The sequence below is a fragment of the Gobius niger genome, assembly GCF_951799975.1.
Source record: "Gobius niger genome assembly, chromosome: 4".
NCBI classification, from domain to species: Eukaryota; Metazoa; Chordata; class Actinopteri; order Gobiiformes; family Gobiidae; genus Gobius; species Gobius niger.
Genome location: NC_136855.1, coordinates 16,718,080 through 16,738,226, shown reverse-complemented (window position 1 = coordinate 16,738,226; position 20,147 = coordinate 16,718,080). Strand labels below are relative to the sequence as shown.

Here is a 20,147-nt window from a genome sequence, read left to right as displayed (position 1 = left end):
GGCTCTTCATGGCGCATGCAGCTCATTGAATCGCCTGTAGCATAAGCCCTGTCCATGCGCAGGCAGCTCCTCCTCTGGTTCCCTGCTGGAAAAAAAAAAAAAAAAAAAAAAACACACACAACTCGGCCAAACTCTCTGAGAAGAAAACATCGAGCCCAAAATACTCCAGACTTCAGGAATGTACGGACCTTTGCTTTATAACTTCATTTACCAGTGAAACGATGTTGCGGCCGCCCTGGCGCATCGATTGCGAGGCTTTTTTCGCCACTGTTTGCGCCGTTGTGCTGTTGGCCAAGGGCAGCGTCTGTGACACCGAGGGATACGGAGAAGCCCTGGACAAAAAGCAACTTGAGGAGCATTACAGTAAGTCAATTGATGTGCAACTTCTGGATACTTTTTAAACAACCAAGGCTAATGCAAACCTGTTGAAATCATACAGCAACATTGTCAACACAGACGATTAGGTATAGCCTTTATCTCTCGGTAAACACAGGCTGATAACTTTCCCGCATCTGTCTTCTTGTTTACTAGCCGGAGAAGTGAATGAAATACCAAGCAGGAACCCACAAGTCCCTTGAGAAGAGGGAGAGATAGTTTGGTCTAGACTGAGGGACACACTGGATTCACGTCACAAAAGCTAGTTTGTGACAAAAAATCTGGAGTGGACAGACAGAGCAGAACCTTAGAGATTGTACAAAAACTGTGATGATGCACACTGGTGGTCACACGCGATGATGAAGCTGAGGTTTGCAGGAGCAGACATGATAATAACATATTATTTACTGCCTGGTTTACTGGGCAGTGAGTAACCTGAGGCTGTGAAAAACAACTGAGAAAGCAAATGCCTGTAAAATGTCCCTTTTTTACCATTTAGTTTTGTCCTTAATAAATACAATTCCTTATAGTATGTTATAATCCTCATTAGGATTAGTGGCTACATGGATTATTTTATATGTTTCCCTTGGTACTAAAAGTTTTGCTTTTTAAAGGCCCTATACCTGAGCAGTGGTTGTTGCCCAAATTCATTCCTCACTAACACATTTCTATCATCACAGCTCTTCCTGGGGATTAGTTTCTAAACTTTCAGGAAGCAATACTGTCACTGTAATGAAAACTATCATCGTGCTTGTACACATTTGATAAAGCAACTATATAATTATTATATGAACAGCACACAAATGTCTTACTCCACAAATGTCTTATTCCACAAATGTCTGCTTTTACTGAAGTGCAAAACTATTTTTAATCCACGTCCATCTTTTTTAGATTTTTGAAGAATTTCTAAACAGCTGCCTTCACCTTTGACCACAACATGTGTCTCATATGTATGTGTTTAAATTCCTAGAAAAGGGTCTGTTTACGTTGGAGAGCAAGGGCCTACATCGGTGCATAGACGTGCGCCAGGACAAGCTGTTGCTGGAGGACTGTGAGCGCCCAACACGCTTCATGTTGTGGAAGTGGGTTTCCAGGCAGCAGCTCTTCAACCTTGGGACCAGCAAGTGTCTTGGACTAAAAATCAACGAATCATACACACTGGGCATGTTTGAGTGTGACACTTCTTACCCCCTCATGTGGTGGCGCTGTCAGGAAAATGCCCTGTTTGGGCCATACATTTGGAAACTAGGGGTATCCGGACGTGAAGTGGTGGCAAAGAAGAACTCTTACCACGAATGGAGGAGGTACGGCACTTACAATGAAGGGCCGTGTTCGTATCCCCATGAAGGTGAGTTTATATACATATATATATAGAGAGAGAGGGCACTGACGATGGCAACTTGATGGCAATGTTAATGGGTGGGGTTTTACGCAGCGACATAGGTATTGTAAAAGAAAAGAAGAAAAATAACCAACAATATAGATTTGTGCAAGCTTGAATCCCGTTGTTTACTGTTGTTGTGTTCTTGGGCAAGACACCTCATTGATCTTGCCCTAACTGTGAGTGAGTAGTTATTTGATGCTTTGAGTGTCCAATGTCAGAGGAAAGTATAGCAGGAGTATAGCATCTCCAAAACTTGGCTGTGGTTGACTCCCTTTTATACTTCGTGAGAAAATAAAGCGACGCACACCAGAAGTACTCTCAGAGGTGCAGATCTTCATAAATCAAAAAAACAGCATTGCACACTCAAGTAGCCGATGTCCAATTTTTAATCAAAGATAACTGTGATCTGGAAAATTGTGATCTGACACTAGTGATAATTTGCTATTTTGTAAATATTGTAATAGCCTATCGTAATTCAGTGTTTCTTGTTTCTTATTGTTTCTTGTTTAATGCAGCTCTGTGCTCAAACAAGCACTTTTTTAATCACAGTGAAATGTAAACCTTTAGATGCAGCAGAAGACTTTAGTTACCTCTGAAAGACAATTCAAAAACATTGAAAGATAGCCACTGCACATTAATTGAGATAAATGATAAAAAATTGAAAATATGGATTATCAATTAGACTTTTTGCCCCTTAATATTTTTTGGTAGTTATTGTATATAAGATACTTCTATTTACTATTTAATTGTTTACACATTTCCTGTCTATTCTGAGTGTTATTCTTGAGAGCTGAATGAAACAAGTGAATTTCTCCATTGTGATCTAACAAGCTTTATCTATATTTATCCATATTTCCAGAAATACACACACTTTTGGGAAATGCAAATGGGATGCCCTGTGTATTTCCATTTAAATACAACAACAAATGGTATATCGAGTGCACGACAGAGGGGCGCGAGGACCATCTGCCCTGGTGTGCCACCTCCACTCACTACGACCAAGACGAGCGCTGGGGCTTCTGTCCAGTTCAAGGTAGGCTTCACATAATAGGTAGATCAAGATACCAGTGTTCACGTCTGGACATTTGCAAGAACTGAACCGTTGAACTTTCCTTAGAGTCCATGTTTTTGTTGGCTTTTTAAATCAGCAATTTCCTTTCGACTACTCCCTTCGTAGATCACCACAATAAATAGCACACTGGTTTGCTGCATTTTTAGTCTGGGAAAGGTTTTTACCTCCTTCTCAGTGCTTCCCTATTTATTTGGGTTTGGGGTCAGCAAAATAGCTCTTGTTGATGATAGAGTATTTGGAACTGAGCGATATTTGATGGATGTGGAGGTGTTGGTTTGCACTGCCAGCAAAAATAAACAATCCACTTCCTCCAGACAGCTCTCTGTCCTAAACCGATCCTCATTTAGAACAAAAAAGTAGGCCTACATTATATTCTTGATTGTAATGTCAATGTTTTCAAATTCTAGAATGAGAGTAGACAGAGATTAGGTGGAAGAGAAAGGAGGTGGAGCTGACCAGTGCAATGCGACCTTTTGCACATTCTTTTTTTTTTACATTATTGCATCAATACAACGCATCAGCACACTCTAGGAAGGTCATATATACTATAGAGATGCTAAAAACCAAGGGTCCCAAAATAGCCCCCTGCGGCGCCCCCATCGAGGTGGCTCTGAACGGGGATTGGATGTTATTAACTCGTACACACTGATGTTGATGCCTAAAAACAAACTCTTCAGGTGCCTTTTAAAACCATCAACCAAGCTGAGAAAGCGCAGGGATAGATGAAGCTCATTCCAGAGTCCACAGTCTGCTCCTCAAGTATAATAATAATTAAAAAAAGAGCAAAGTACTATAAGCAGGATTTTCCAAACAGGCGGCATGAGTTCACTTAAGGACTACTAAGTGAATGTACTTTAATACTTGCACTGTGAAATTGAAATCTATATTGTGTACCAGCTTGATCATGTCAGCAGGGGGTTGAAATGTCAGAACCAACATGTTTCCTGACTGTGTCCTCCCTTGACTTTCAGATTCCACCTGTGACACATTTTGGGAGTCGAATGCAGAGCTGGGGGCATGTTACCAGTTCAACCTACACACCATTGTGACGTGGAGCCAGGCGCATTCCTCCTGCCAGGCCCAAGGAGGAAACCTGCTCAGCATCACCAGCCTGTCAGAGCTGCAGTACATCAGAGGCACGTACAATGGACATAATGATTACTATAATGAGTCATAATGAAATAAACAGGGCTGATTTGAGACTTGTCCTGAATTTATGTGGTTTCGGAAAGATTGAGGAGCAGAGTTTTTTCTCTAACTTGCGCATGCACCTGCTCAGACCTGGAAAGCAACATGGAAACTTATGGTAGATGTGGTGCTTGGCTGTCCTTGTAGTTGCCAATCCGTCTCTGTGGTGGTTTAGTTGGTATTCAGCAAAGCATTTAATTCAGGGAATGAAGAAAGCAATTTAGCTTTCAAATATTAATAGCGCAAGATTATTGTGGTGTAGTATAGTCAACATTTGCACATGAGGGCAAGTAATGCTATAGAATTTGTGGGCTGTGTTCCTCCATAGAGCCTTGTTGTAAAGCGTCGTCCATGTTGCTTGGACATCCATGTAGTTTATACAATATTTCAGTCATCTTTCAAGTTCTAATGTATTATTTTATATTAATTTGATAGGGACAGGGCAAAAAGCATTGTTACCCTTTCAAATGTAACCAAACGCCAAGCCCCTTCAGGTAATTCAGCTGGCCGCTATTTCGTAGACCCCTGTTTTAAACCTTTTGGTATGGCCAGTGTATTTTAATTTATGTTTTAAACATGCTGCAATTCTTTCTGGCATCAGATCGCCTGGCTAGTGTTGGGGTGCGGGTGTGGATTGGTCTAAATCACCTTAAAGACAGTCGAGGATGGCACTGGTCTGATGGGTCTCCTCTCGCTTTGGTCAACTTTACCGCAGGTACAATTTTTTGCGTTTAGGCATATACAGTATGTTCTTGCTTGTTGCTGCTGCCTCTTCAATAAAAAATGAAACCAAGGCAATAAATCACTCTTGATTGTTTACAAAAAACAATTAAGTGTGCGACCAGTGCTTGTTTGATAGGCTGTCTTCTGTGTCCACTCACCAGCGTTACCTCCGAAGCCTCGCAGCGTGAGGAGCCAGTGCGGAGTGTTTAACCCAGGCCCCGAGGAGCAGTGTCAGGGACTGGAGTGTCAGTCTGCTCTGCCGTACATCTGCAAGAAGACGCCCAGAGACCCTCACGCCGTGGAGCCACTGGGTAAGAGGCCTTGGGTATTGCAGGATAGTATACAAATTGTTTTATAATATTGAGCATGTTACTAATTAAGAACCCTGTGACATCAACTGCGTTCCCTTAAAAAACACTGCAAATATCTCCCTGCTATATCTTCTCAACTAATGTACAGTTTTATGATCCACCTTCAACCTTTCATGATAAAACCCTCACCCAAATCATAAATACAGTATATTTCAACTTACAATTAGAAATAAAAAGTATTATACAATATTAGAATACAAATTAAATGATGTCATTTTTGGCAATGTTGACAACAGCTGCACTACGTTCGCACCTTACATACTGATTTCCACTAATATTTCTGTGGAATGAACAAAGAATGAAGGCGGGTCAAAAGTGCATGAGGTTATCAGCCTGAGCCGTTGGTCTGAACAGCTGTTGTGCACCTGGAGACTGCCCCGTGACCCTCTTCTCCCCTGTGCGCTGAGCAATTTCGCCAACAATGTTAAAATAAGCGTGTAAAATATCTTACATCCTCTCCTCCTCTGTTTTATATTTTTTTTCCTTATGTATCCAAAAGAGAACTGGCAGTACGTTCCCACTGACTGCGATGATGGCTGGCTGGCTCACAATGGCTACTGCTACAGCGTGACATCTGAAGAACTTAACTGGCAGAAGTCGGCTCAGGCCTGTGCAGATCAAGGGGCAAGCCTCGCCAGCATTCAGTCTTTGTCAGAAGTGGAATTCCTCCTCAGTGTCCTGCAAAATTGTAAGCTTTTCTGACTGCTTTTAGCAAATTTTATTCATCTCATACACAGACAATGAGTACAAATTATCCAGTTGTCGCAACAATTTGAGAAATGTGATTCATTTTCTTCACAATCAGTGTCCTGGGTTTGTAGTTTGAAACACTATTGAAACTGGAGTAGAGCAATTGTTTTTTTCTTTCTCTTGAAGCTTTAAAGAAGAATTGTTCAGCGATCTTCAACATTAAAACTGAATATGAAGAAATACATTTAGTAAGCATGTACGTTTAATAAAAAATAAGTTTTGGGGAAAGTTATGTAGTTAAAGTATCATTTTGTGGCCCGCTGACTTAGCTCTCCCAAGGGTCACAACCTCCACGTCTTACATTTCCGCAGTTCTTTCTTTCTGGACACTTTGTAGATTTTGATTATACCACAAGAACTGTCTTTCTTCTCTTCTAACACCAAGCACGGATAGGTCCATTACATTAATTTAAGTGGACATGCCACTCGTTTAGCTGAATAAGGAGCTATGGTTCGGTCACTGGGAATAAACATCGACGCTCATGAATACAGTGCTAGTCGTTTATAAATAACTCTGTAATTAAACTATTTTTTTTCCCTAGTCAATGGTTCCAGCAGTGAGATGTGGATTGGCCTTTGGAAGCAGGAATCATCTGCATCTGTTGAATGGTCTGATGGTTCACCAGTAACTTTAACACTGTGGCACCAAAACCAGCCTCCTCCCATCCCCCCAGGCGACTCCGTCTGTGCCACGGCAGATAGAAAGGTAGATAATGTAAAAAGTGCCTTAAGAAAATTACAGTTTCTGAAAATTGTTACCATTTAATAAATTCACAATGATCTTGCTACAGGAAGGTGACTGGTTTTTGAGATCTTGTCAATTGCAATATCCGGCTGTCTGTCGCAAAAGAGGGCGCACCTCAGCCTCTCCTTCAGATTCATGGGACGAAGGTTGTCCAGAGGTAAGAGTGCAACACACCTCAACCTTGTCCTTTGCATTCTCTTCTCTCACCTTAATCTTCATGTTCACTTTCCATTTATCTCTGCTTTGGTCTTCTCGGCTTGCCCTCTGGCATCTCACAAATTTCCTCATTTTAAAATCCTATCCATCCTTGTCAGTCCTAAAGAGAATGTATATGGATGTAGATTGTACGTTTATTGTCAAGAAATGCATGATATGAACAAGTCCAGCTGTTTTATTGTTTTTGATATAAACCATTTACTCTAAGACACATACAAGTATAAAAATAGTCAATAATTGTTTTTTTGTTTTTTTAAATTGTATCAAATCAAGACTTGAAAAATACTTAATCAGGACTAAAACAAGGATAACATTTAACTAATTGAATTGAACTATTTTCAAGTTGTTGTTTTGTTTATATTTTGTATATTGTGCAGCCTTGGTTGCTAAGTTAGTGACTATTTGGAGTCACAAAGGAGTCATAGAGGTCGTGCAGTACTAGGCAGAGCTTTACTTCTGAGTGTGTTACCCCCCTTCGTCACACAATAAGCTGATTCACACACCACTGTAGCTGCTGACGTATTGTCTGGCATTTATCTGAACTCTGTTTACTATAATATCCTTCAGTAATTCATACAGCCACTTTGGACCCAGTAACATGAGGCCATATATTTCCCTGACGACTTTGTTTTGGTTGCGTCCTGCCACTGGCGAGAATCAAAATAAATCAACAATTAGGTGCTACAATTATGGTATTTTCTTTGGTGAATAGAATATGTCACAATAAAATATGCAACATTAGGGCTTCAACACACCGCACGCATATCCCAGAACCGAGCACGCTCTGCGGTTGTGCTGCCTCGATGCGACCAGTGTTTGTACGCACTGCCAGAGAGCAGGAGAAGCAGCTGCAGCCTCTGCCTCTGTGTTTCCATATGGTGAAGCCATTCTGCTTCAGGAGGGGAGCATTTCCCCACAGAACTGATCTAAAGAGGCAAAAAGTTAACTGAGTTGTCTTTGCCTCTGGTTTTGCTGATTGGTGGCGCAGCGGTTAGCGTTTGTGATTTCACAGCAAGACGGTCCCGGGTTTGATTCCCACCTGCACGGGGCCTTTTTGTGTGGAGTTTGCATGTTCTCCGTGTGTCTGTGTTGGTTTCCTCCGGGTACTCTGGTTTACCCTAGCACTAAAACATGTACAATAGGTCAGGATGAATGAGAGTGTGTTTGAGAGTACGAGCATGGGACAATGGCTGCAAATTAGCCCAAGGCTACAGTCCAGTGTGGTGTATTTACGTGCATGAGTGCCATGCATGTTCACTAACATGCGCTGTGCGCTGTGCATTATTTTTTTTAAATGTTTTGTTCAAACGGAAGTCTTTTGCAAAAATAAAAAAATTAAGTCTCGAATCCTCCACAAAATCTGCCATTGTTCTTTCTAATGTTTAAAACATGCACAAGGTGCATGCAGTGGCGATGCACACTTCTTATGCTTCAATCAACTAGTATTAGATATTTTGCCCATAGACTGTATATTGATAGACATCTTGTGCTCATTCCTCCCTATTTACACTAATTACTCCATTCTAGAGAAAATCTATGATGGCTGCCCAATCTCCTCCTACAGAGCATGTTCCAAAAAAAGACGAAAAGGTGGGAAGATCGGTCCTCGTGGACCGGCTACAATCCGCATTGCTCCAGGGCATGTCAATCAAAGACTAAGACTTATACGTTTTATTTCTACAGCATAAAAACCAGCATGGTAAAAAAATGACACCCAGCCCAGAGTTGTCACATGGGTCCGCATTTTTCAGAAAAAATAAAACTCTTTGGAGGCAGGCTTGTTTGCGAGGTGCAAAGTCTCTGTTGGCCACCAGGGAGTGGTAGTAAAGTCAGCTCCCTGCCGTGAGGGCCAAAGAGAAGAAGAACGTTCCTCGCCCATTGGTTTAGGAGAGGAAAAGGCTGCATCTCATGCCGCTCGGCTGGCCCATAGACTGTAAAATTAAGAATGGACTTCTCTGGGTGACCATAAGGAAACGGCAGCTGGCTCCGGAGGTTCCAGGCTCCTGGCTTCCTATGGGCTTTGCATTAAAACCTTTTTACCCTTCTTCTAGTCATTATTGAACACAGGCTTGTCATTCTTACCTCCACATGTTTGTCTTAACATGCACAGCATCATCCTAATTTGATCCTTTTACTGTTTTTATTTTTGCCCTATTCTAGATATTGGAGCTGGCTCCAAAAACCCAGTCAAATTGCTTTAACAAGCTTCAGTTAGTGATGTGATGAGCGCTATGGGGGAGGCCTCGCTCCCTCAGTCCATTCTTAACAGTGTTGGGTAGTAACTGAGTACTTGTATTCAGAATACGTATTACAGAACTTCATTCTGGTAAAGGGTATTTATAACACAGTTACTTTCCTAGAATGAAAGGAATACATTGAAGTACTCAATCAGTAAATTTCAGTTTCATATTCATAACAATAAGCGAAGATCAAAACAGTCGGAGAAAAGTTATGCTCTATGTCACTCTGGGCTGCGGGCGTTATGATGTAATGCGGATGTTATAATGTAAATCAATGTGAAAGTATTCTGAATACAGCACTCTGATTGGACAAAATAATGGAATATGCTACAAAATACACTTTTATTCAGTATTCTGTGACTAAAATACAATAGCAAAGTATTCTCCCCAAATTCTTAATTTTAAGACTCTGCCGCGCCTCCTCGTGCAAATTGTACACAAAAACACGTTCTCATCTGCTAAACAGGATGCGAACTGAAGCAGCCTTTGTGCAGAGGGCTTCACTCTTCAATTCACTTCAGAAGTCCGTGTGGTGTGAAACAGCTGTTACTAATATTTTTGACAGGTACTGAAAAACACCTGTCATTGGCTTTTTAAATTGCAGCTAGTGAAGAGCTTGTTCTCGGAGATTATGTGGTAACAAGCAAGTGCAAAACTGAAAGGAGTTTGACAGGGGCCAGATTGGTACGACTAGTCATCAGCTCTCATGATACACAGTGTCAGTATCTATCAAAGGTAAAAGCAAAACCTGACTTGGTGTGATTTGGGTGAGGGCCGAGTGGCTGGACCTCTTGTTGCTTGAGTTAGGTGCCAAAAATGGTAGGAAAAGGTCAGCATTTTCAATTCATGGGTTACAGTCACATGACATTCCTGCATTTTGAGGGCTGAATACGTTTCTGATTCATCAACTCATTAATATATGTTTTAATTTTTAGGGTTGGAAAAGACACGGCCATCATTGCTACACTGTGACAAGCTACGAACATTTCTTTGGCGATGCAATCAGCGACTATTACTGCAAGGGTTCTCTCCTCACTGTGGAAAACAAGTACTTCAGCATAATTAAAAAACAACCAGTGAGGTGGATTGTATTTAACGGTGATCTTCCAATTCCCACAGGTTTGAACAGGCTTTTGTCAACAGTTTGCTCAGAGAGAAAGGAGCCAACAGCAGCAACTATTACTGGATAGGCCTCAGAGACCAAGAGGACAACAGAGTTTACAGATGGACTGCTCCCAATAACACAGAAGTGCCCCTCACCTTCTCCAACTGGAACAAGCACCAACCAGGTAACACATGTTCAATGGAGAATCATGCAATTAATAGAGAAGTCATGGCCAATGTTTTTCCCCATTGAATCTAAATATTATACATGGCAACAGATGATTAAATTGGATATTAAATTAAATAAAAATAAATACATCTCCTCTTTAAAGAAACAGACTAAAGATGGAATTTGCACATTCATATCTCAACAGATTCTGTATTAAATTTGTGATTGCAATGCTTGAATATATTGCAGAGTCTTTTATAATCAAAAATAAATGCACCATATATTTTTTGTCAAGATTTAAAACTACATTTTAGTTACTTTTAGTTATTTTAGATATTATGTACTAATTATATATATCATAATTTACTTGCTCTATGCATGTGCTCAATCCTCTTTGTTCTATTTCTCCAGTCAGCGTTGGTGGCTGTGTTGCCATGTCTGGTGGCCCTTTCCTGGGTCACTGGGAGGTCAAACACTGTGAGACCTTCAAGGCTCTGTCCGTGTGTAAACGAAGCATAGAGAACTATCAAGACGTTCCGCTGCCTGAGGACCATAAAGACGCCTACGCCCCCTGTCCCCCCGGTTGGGAGTCACAACCGGGGATGTTGCACTGTTTTAAGGTTAGTCTTAGGGAGCAAGGAGTCCTCGAAGTCCCTCGGTTTAATTTAGTTATATGCCATTTCATTAACTGGGCTCCCTGACTCTTTCTGGTTTATGAAAAATAAATTGTTATTTTAAATGGGTATCAAGTTAAATCGAGTTCTTGGTCTGGCTGCTTGATTTGCAACAAATAGACTGTAATGGTAAAATAAATAAAAGTACAAACGTATGGGTAAATGTGTAAGATATGAGTCGCTGTCTGGGTCTTTTTTTATGTAATTAGATTTTATCCACTAAAAAAACAGTACTAAGTAACTTGTTTACCCTAATAAATCCTTTCCGTAGTCCCTCTGGGGATAATACAAGTGTTCATGGAATGTTTGGGGGGTCTTTCATCTCCCCCTGGTGTCTCTGGCCAGAAAACCACAATTGCAACTTCGCTGCTTCCGGGTCGGAGTCACCAATACACACTAATGGAATCACAAAGAAGAAGCTAACAGGCTAACGGGCAATGCTAACTGTTGGCTAGTGCCACTTAAACAGTATTTAAAGCCAAGTTGAGAGAAAACAATTATCTCCATTGTGTAATTGGGTGTACAGCTTCCCTCTCTCCCTTTGTCTTTTCTTTCAGCGTAGTATTAACTATCACGGACAATTAATGAGTTAAAAAAGGTAACATGCTACGACACCTGCAGCGGCGCTTATGGCCTCTAGGGGCATCAGTTACTTAGTACTGCTTTAACCTAAAACATTACAAATTGGCCAATCATCCTGGGCACTGCATTTTGTATCAACATTGCAATTGACAGGTTTGCCTCAGTAACATGAATGATGGATCAAATACATTTTCCCAATACGGAAAATAAGCTGTTTTACTCAAATGCAAGTAATTTTCTGCAATAACTGAGTTTTAACACCGTGCATCATATCACATTCTGCATCACAATTCCTGCTGTTTGTTGGTCATACAGGTCTTCCATGATGAAAAGGTCCTGATCAAGCGTTCCTGGGTAGAGGCGGACTTCTTCTGCCAGGCTCTTGGGGCTAAACTGGCCAGTTTCCAATTCTACGAGGAGCAGCTGTTTGTCAAGCACCTCCTCAGCACCATGTTTGAAGAGTTGGTACATCTTTCGTTCTTTTAACTAAAACAAAGCAAAGTGGAGGACATTGCCTTGAACAATATATCAATAGACTTGATTGTTTGTGCTCTGGTCTCTGGCCAAGTGTGGTGGTCCAGGTGCGAGACGAGTTATCCTTGGGTGATTACTGTGTATACAAATTTGAACACTTAATCTTCTTCACTTTGAAACTTGATTGTGTAAAATTGTGCGTATTTGTGAATTTGTGACTATTATGTTTAAGTAAAATTGTATTGAACTTGTAATTAACAACATTTTTTTGTTTTTTGATTTGATTTTCCAGCACAGAGGGTCGCTGGTTTTGGATGGGGCTGAACAAGAGAGATCCTGAAAATCCTACATCGTGGCAATGGTCTGACGACAGCCCAGTAAGAAGAAATCCCTCATGGAAACTGATATTTCACTCCCCAAAAAACAACAACCGTAATATTTCTTCTTTTCTATAGGTAGTGACATCATTCATAGAAGATAAGAACAGAGAAGCCGATGGAGATTGCGCTGTGTTCAGTGATGTGACCAACAGTTTTGTGCCGAGACCCTGTGACAAAAAATATGAATGGATTTGCAAGATGTACAAAGGTTCATTAACAGCAGTGACATGCACAGGCTTCCCAAACTGTCAATTTTATATTAACATTACTTTGTTTTAGGTGATCAACTCCTAAAGCCGTATTGGTACACTGAGCGTAAGTCCAAACTATTTATTGCATCATTTTAGACCAGTGGTTCTTAAATAGTGGTCTTTATTTGACTAATTTCCAAAGAGTACAGTCCTACAATGATTGACCGTGTCTATAGGTTGATTACTTTTTACTTGTTGTGATTCTCCACCCATTCCTCTTTACTGATTGCGACAGATCATAACGGTACATGCTTAGTATTTTGCATTGATAAAATATCTCTAACAGAAAGTGAGCCCTGGGTGTTTTATCGAGGCGCTGAGTACCTTTTGGCCAAGCAGCCGTTCAGTTGGGACGCGGTGTCTCTGGCCTGTCAGATGATGGGGTCCTACCTGCTGTCCATTCACTCCAGAGAAGAGCTGCACTTCATCAAAGAGCGCCTGCGACGGGTCAGGCTGATACTTTTTATACTGGACAACATGGACAAAACTTCTAGGCTTTACCTTATTTGTGAAAAATATATAGAGTACGCAAGCTTGTTGGATGATTAGAAGTGTTAGCCACAATTAGTCACAAAATACAGCAATGTTTAGTCAAAAATATATTGTATTTTTGTCCACTGATAGTACTCTCTGGGTCCGACCGAGTGGTGGATTGGTCTTTCCATCGGCAAACCTGGAACCGAAGTCCGGTATCTTTTCTTCATTTTTTCCCCCCATGAGCCTCATAGATAGTGATACATCCTTGATACATCTGTGTTGCTTGATTTTAGATGGACTGATGGCACTGAATTAGAGTTTCAAAACTGGTCGGAGGGAGTCATGCGCATTGGCACCAAGATCACTGGGATGTGCACCACTGTGTCCTCTTTTACAGGTAAACCCAAACCACACCATACTGCATCAACCATTTTAACAGCGTATATGTTTAAGCTCGTCTCATCTTTGCTATTTTTGCAGGAAAGTGGTCAGTGAGCCAGTGCAGCGACCTCCATGGCTACGTGTGTAAGCGGAGGACTGTGTCGGTGTTGGAAACCCCCAGGGAGCAGCACTATATCGGGGCATGTCCAGAGAAATGGCTGTATTTTGGACACAAGGTTTTCGTTGCATTGCTTCTAATAATCATGCTGCGAGAAATCATACCTCTATTCTAAAATCTTATTGTTGAAAAGATTTGATATTTATTTATTTTTCCTTGGTGAATTCAGTGCCTCCTCCTTCACCTCCCGGAGGTTCCTGAGGATGGGAAAACTTGGACTGATGCCGAGTCCATCTGTTCCGCATTCGGAGGGACTCTGGTAGCAATAGAAAATGAAATCGAACAAGGTACAAAACGTGTAATTTAAAAGCTCCACTGTGTCATGATGTCATTTTAAATCCCATGAATATATACGACTAAAATGGATGATCTGATAAGACATTTGTAGAATTCTCTATTTGTTTTGAAAATCCCATGTAAGTGAATTACCGGCTTCTGTCCCCCAATCTGCGAGAGCAACATACGCACACTCTGGAAACAAACAATAGCCTTTAATCCAAGAGATGCTCTTACAATAGTTTCTGCTCAGATGTTGAAATATTAATGCCCTGCGCTGTTGTCCTGGTTGTTGGCAGCCTACATCACGATGCTCCTCCAGGGCAGCTCTGTGGGAGTGTGGATCGGTTTGAAGAATGATGACACTATGGCCTGGACCAGCGGGAAAGTAGTCACCTACACAAACTGGTCCCCGGTCGAACCAAAGAGCCATATCACAGTAAATATAAAAAAGCTTGTTTTTTGTGATTGTTATCTGGTCTATATACGCTGTACATCAGGGCACGTGTATTCCTACAAAGGCTATGTGGGAGTTAGATCAAAAACAATGGCCACTGGTTGCGCTGCTTTACGACCACAGCGCTAGGGGCCGATATTGCTGCAGTACCTCCTTATGGGCGGCAGAACAAGCTAGTCTTCCATAAGCAAGCATAGCACTTTAGACACGTTAAAAACAACTTTAAAGCATAATTTTCCTAAACTTTCTACAGCTAGATATTGCTCCCATGATAACGCTGGGTTAGGCACAATAACAGGGACCAAGCTGGTTTTCGCAATAAAGATTTTAGAAATCTCGTATACTATTGAGGGCCGGACTTTGATTGACAGGCTGTTAGCATTAGAGCTAATGGCGGGGGCGTGGCTACAAGCGAACTACACGTCATGCGAGGGCTGGGTCTACAGTGAAGATCCCGCCCTCATGCCCTTATTAGGAACTTGCTAGTCAGAGCTGGGGAGGAGGAGTCTGTAAAGCCGCCATGATTTCCCCCTCGAACGTGAATATTATGGCAAATAGGGAGAAATGACAAGACGTAGCCTATTAATATTATGTCTATGATCAAAACAGCACCAGAACAATACACATTTTATAATAATCTGAAGGACACAATAAAAATAATATCTTTGTTTTAACTACTTGACTGATCTAACTAGTCAACTAAAAATAATCATTAGTTGCAGCTCTTGTACACTTTGCACAATATAACAAAGGATAAAGTTCCCTGTTGAATAATTACTGCAATGTTTTGTGCTCCAAGAATGAGGTCAGCCAACTCCTGGAATATATTAAAGGATCCGGTTATTCAATCTACTTAATTGTTTGAAAGTTAATATTGGTGAACATGCAGTAATTATCCAATGGGGGACTCTTACATTTCCCTTAAATCTAGAACTTTTTGGAATTGCGTTATTCCTTTTAATATGTGTATTTCTTTCTATTTTGGTAACTTGGCTTAATCATATGTTTGTGTGTTGTTTCTACTCGGAGGAGGATGACTGGCTGCATGGATTTGACCCTGAGCCTGAACCATTGTGCATAGTCATGTCGAATAATCACAATTTCCACCTCACGGGAAAATGGTACGATGAGAAATGCAGCACGTCGGGCTATGGTTTTGTTTGTCAGAAACCACAAGGTAAGACTCACTGTTTTAAATATTATTTGTTTAAAGGCAATAGAGATTTAAGTTGCTATTTTTATACTCACTACTGTCACCTCAGGTCTTACGCGTAACTGCAGTTTCTATGTTAAACTGGCACATGACGGCATTTCGGACCAGAATTAACACCTTTTTGAGTGACCGTGCAGACTTTTAGAGGCAAAAACAATTGGCATTAACCTGCGAGCTCTTTGCTTTGTGCTTGAGTCAGGTAGTAACAGTGTGACTGCAGTGGCTAGAAATTTCATGGGACCTTTAACTTGATCAAAACAAAACCATAAAATGCTTATTTTTTGTGAAGTTTGTGCAAGATTTTGTCTGTATATCAATTTTTATAATTAGTGTTGTTTTTGTACTTATAGATACCACCAAATCCCCCACTCACTCGTACCGACACCCCTTAAAAGAGAAGGTGGAGTACAGAGATCATAACTACAGAGTCGTGTCTGGAAACATGAGTTGGTACGACGCCATGCAGTCGTGTTCAGACAAACACTCAGACCTAGTGAGCATCACAGACGCCTACCACCAGGCTTTCCTCACTGTCCTCGTCAACCGGCTGGGGGCTCCGCACTGGATTGGACTGTACAGCCAAGATGTACGTATACTTCCACACAATTAACCCTCTGTGGACACTTTTTGATGTTTTTGAATGAGGTATTCCAAAAGAAAATCTTCTGGCTCACGAGAAGCTTGTTGAATGTAGACCCAGCAGTAAAAACATATTTATACTGTAGTTGCATTTCCAATTTCCAGTAAAAGTCTAATCTAATCTGTCAATTAGGCAATACGATTGATTTTACCTGCCTTCTTGTAATTTTATATGACTGTGAAGCACTTTGGATTATATATATGTTCTACAGTACCAATCCTCTGATCATTTGTCTTGCAGAGTGGTATCAACTATCAGTGGTCAGATGGCAGTGACACGGTGTACACTCACTGGGACAGCACTGATGACGAGGATGACTTCATTAATGGAGATTGCGTTTACATCGACGTGAACGGAGGCTGGAGGAGAGCGGACTGTGAATCCACGTTGCCCGGAGCACTGTGTCACGAGCCCGAGAAGAGTTAGTACTACATCATTCGTCTATGTTTACCAACATTACCAATATAACAAAACAACACACAATGAAAAAACAGACCACAAACAGAATACCAAATTTGGGATTAACCGGATGAAGTGCACACTAGGGCCCGACTGATATTATTGGTCAATATTGGCACCTTTTAGAGACAGAATGAGGACAATAACATGGTCACTAATTCCCCATACAGAAACAATAGCTACTGAGGATATCACCCAGAGTTTGCTCAAAGTTGCAGAAAATTGGAACAAGCCAGATTTCGTGTGCAAAGAATACATTAGTGATAATGTCATGGATAGTATTAGCCATTCACAGTACTTTTACATTTTCAGTACACTTTTCACCACATTTTTTGATGTTTTTTCAGTTATTCTGCATTATATTATACGCATGATTTTCTCCTCTCACAGTAATCACATCCATGAGTGCAAATGAAGTGCTGTGTCCCTCGACGTGGGTGAAATTTCAAAGTGTGTGCTACAACTTTGAGCCAGTGGTGCACAGACTCCCACTGGAAGAAGCCCGGGACTACTGCAGGCAAAAATGTATGTTATTCTGTATGTAATTAGAAATAATCAATATGCCTTTCCATTGCTGCCTAGAAACAAAATCAAACTCAAACCAAAATCCTGCATTTATTGCTGTAAACAGGGGGTCTAAATAAAACAGCAGATCGCTACTTGTGCTTTGATTAGTAACTATGGGACATTAAGGGGGAACACCGGCCTAGACTGTTTATAACCGTTAAAATATTTACAAAATATTAACAAAAAAACCAAAAAATGTTTCATAGTTTCCTCATATATTCAACCATATGGGAATATATCTATACAATCTCAAAATTGACTCATCAACCTTAGGCTGAAAAGTAGAAAGCCTTTGAGCTACTTGGAAAGGGACAGTGAGTAGTGCATAGTAATTCTTCTTAAGTCACTGCAGTACTGCAGTAATGCCTAGGCTAAATATGCTGCGTTAACTCCCCCTAGAGGTTACAAAAGGAACTGCTTCAATGTTTAGCTTTTGGGGAGGCATTAACGTTATATCTACAGCATTTTTGTGTGTAACTAGAGGTAGAGACGTCTAAATCACACAGTACCTTTTACTTCTACTTGAGTAATATTACTTTGAAGTCTACTTTTAGTGGACAAGCTGTGACAAAAGCTTCATGTTGACATTATGACAAAAGCAAAGTTTTTCTTGTACCGTATTTATCTAGTTTAAGGTGTTTTCATTGGAAATGTTTTGTCTCTCAGATTACACTACTAAAACATGTTTAAAAAGATACTCAGGACCTTTTCTTACATTTTACTTGAGTTATTGTTTGGGTCACTACTGTTTACATCTAATTTAGTAAACATTAGTCTTTTTTTTAAATAACTTTTTTTTTAATAGTGAACACCTCAGATGTCTTGACCATCGAGACAGAGACTGAAAACCGTTTCGTCCTAGAGAAGCTGTGGTCTCTGGGGTTCGTTCACCAGTCCGTGTGGTTGGGCATGTTCTTCAGTATCGACAGTAAGACTCCATTACACACTCATATCACTAACCCCTGATTGCAGTGTTATCTAATACAAAACCTTCTATTCTTTTCAGCTGATAGTTTGAACTGGGTTGACGGCACTCCAATGCAGTACACCAATTGGCCCAGCAAACCTCCAGACCCCAGTGAACTCTCCACAGACACATGTGTTTCAACCAAAGCAGCTGATGGGGTCTGGTACCTCGCGCAGTGCCCCGAAAAACTGGGATTTGTGTGTAAAACTGTGACACGTAAGTACGGTATATGTCAGAAATATCATAAAAATCACCGCACTATAGTAAACATTGTCATTATGTCAGGAAGTGTAAATCTCTGTCAAATCAATATAATGAATAAATATGAGACTGGTGCATCTGCTTGTGGTCTCCTCATACCGGAAACGCCTCCTTAGGCGCAGTTTTCTAAAGCTGAATGTGGGCGAGGAAAAGCTCTAGTATGGGGGTTAGTTGTTCTTTAAAAAAGTACATCTTATTCATATTTGAAAATATCATATAATTTCCACAATCACCACGTGAGATAGAGACAGGATATCATGTCCTCAATTCCATAATCATGCAGTTGATGTACTACTTTTACTGACATGTTTTTTAAATGTCTAGCCATGTGATACAGACTTCTGTCCTCTTCATCTGTGGAATGATTGTGTTTCCTTGCAGATAAAGATGTTGAAGTGGAGGCAGAACCTCTAAACGGTAACATTTAACATACCTTTTGTTATTGGTACAGACCTAGATATCCACCGTTAGCTCAATGTTATTATACAGCACTATCTGATAAAGCAATATATATGACAATGCAATGTTGTTTGTGCTTATTTAGGGCAGTATAGTAATGCCTTATTCTGTTAAATTACCTAACCCTAACTCAGTGCATTTGTTCAAAGGTGATTCATATGTATAATGAAAATAGTACATTATGACTATTTATTAACTTGTTTTATATTACTTTAGGTTTACATCATGGTGTTATAGCTGCTGCTGTCCTGGTGGCCGTAGTGGTCTTTGCTTTGCTGGCTGGAGCTCTCTGGTTTGTTTACAAAAGGAATGAGGGACCTTTTCGAGGAGTTGGAAGCGCCTATTATCGACAAACAAGTTCTCAAGCTACTGAGTCGGACGGAAACGTCCTAATCAGAGACTTAGAAACTCGCCTGAGGGAATAGCACTCAATCAAACTCCACTATGAAGCCCTCTGCAGGTACAACGTTAATGCTCAGACACTGTAAGCTGCAATTACTTCGGACTGTGGTGAAAAGTGGTAGTTGAAAAATAGGTATTGAAAACGTGTGCTTATGTAAAAGAACTGTTAATTTGCCAAATGAAACATTACAAGGTACAAGTATTAAAGGATAGGAGTACACTGACTTCCAATAACAAACTCTAACATGTGAATCATCCCTTAGAAACTTTGGGGAAAACCCAGTACCATGAACTACATCATCTTCCAACAAAGTACAGTTGAAATGTTTTGTCCAATTCTCTTAAAAGAAGAAGAAGAAGGAGATCTTTATTTATATATAGGGGAACTTAGCTAGACTATAGACATTTTCAAACGGTCATTGCATTGTTTGATCAATAATGTAGATCTGCTTGAACCGTTTACAGAATACAATTGAAATACTCACACTCCATCCACATGTAATAAATCAACCAAAATTACATTTCTAGAAAGGAAGATATGAAGATGTAATTAATGCAAAAGAAAAGTGAATTACTTTGAATTTTATCCGTGTTCAAGAAGAAAATGACTTTTTCCAATGTGCTTTTGTGATGCAAAACAAGACGATGTACTTTGCACATTTTTTTTACATTTTCAAATAAAATTCTTATTTTTAACAACTGAAAGGGTCTAG

At 40.4% G+C, this 20,147-nt stretch overlaps 1 protein-coding gene across 2 annotated transcripts; it reads left to right on the top strand.

The window, feature by feature from the left end:
* Positions 1-85: 85 nt before the first annotated feature.
* pla2r1 (phospholipase A2 receptor 1) lies at positions 86-19,673 on the top strand. 2 transcript variants are annotated; one of them, XM_079555000.1, is made up of 31 exons: positions 86-363; positions 1,346-1,723; positions 2,619-2,792; positions 3,803-3,967; positions 4,621-4,734; positions 4,904-5,053; positions 5,613-5,801; positions 6,405-6,568; positions 6,654-6,764; positions 9,999-10,111; positions 10,183-10,352; positions 10,748-10,956; positions 11,908-12,053; positions 12,359-12,443; positions 12,522-12,654; positions 12,726-12,761; positions 12,984-13,144; positions 13,322-13,386; positions 13,468-13,571; positions 13,655-13,791; positions 13,903-14,020; positions 14,309-14,371; positions 14,402-14,448; positions 15,496-15,643; positions 16,030-16,265; positions 16,560-16,740; positions 17,169-17,303; positions 18,151-18,273; positions 18,352-18,528; positions 18,955-18,990; positions 19,249-19,673. In XM_079555000.1, the coding sequence occupies exons 1-31, from the start codon at positions 222-224 to the stop codon at positions 19,455-19,457; spliced, it is 4,419 nt and encodes a 1,472-aa protein (XP_079411126.1). In that variant the 5' UTR covers positions 86-221; the 3' UTR covers positions 19,458-19,673. The 2 variants fall into 2 exon arrangements, with proteins under 2 accessions (XP_079411126.1, XP_079411125.1); XM_079554999.1 differs by having other exon boundaries at positions 14,309-14,448.
* The last annotated feature ends 474 nt before the right edge of the window (positions 19,674-20,147 follow it).

Coding starts and splice junctions, on each gene's coding strand:
- pla2r1 (XM_079554999.1), top strand. CDS start 222: ATGTTGCGGCCGCCCTGGCGCATCGATTGCGAGGCTTTTTTCGCCACT. Junction 5,802..6,404: donor CCTCAGTGTCCTGCAAAATT/GTAAGCTTTTCT, acceptor TTTTTTCCCTAG/TCAATGGTTCCAGCAGTGAG. Junction 16,266..16,559: donor TTGGACTGTACAGCCAAGAT/GTACGTATACTT, acceptor TTTGTCTTGCAG/AGTGGTATCAACTATCAGTG.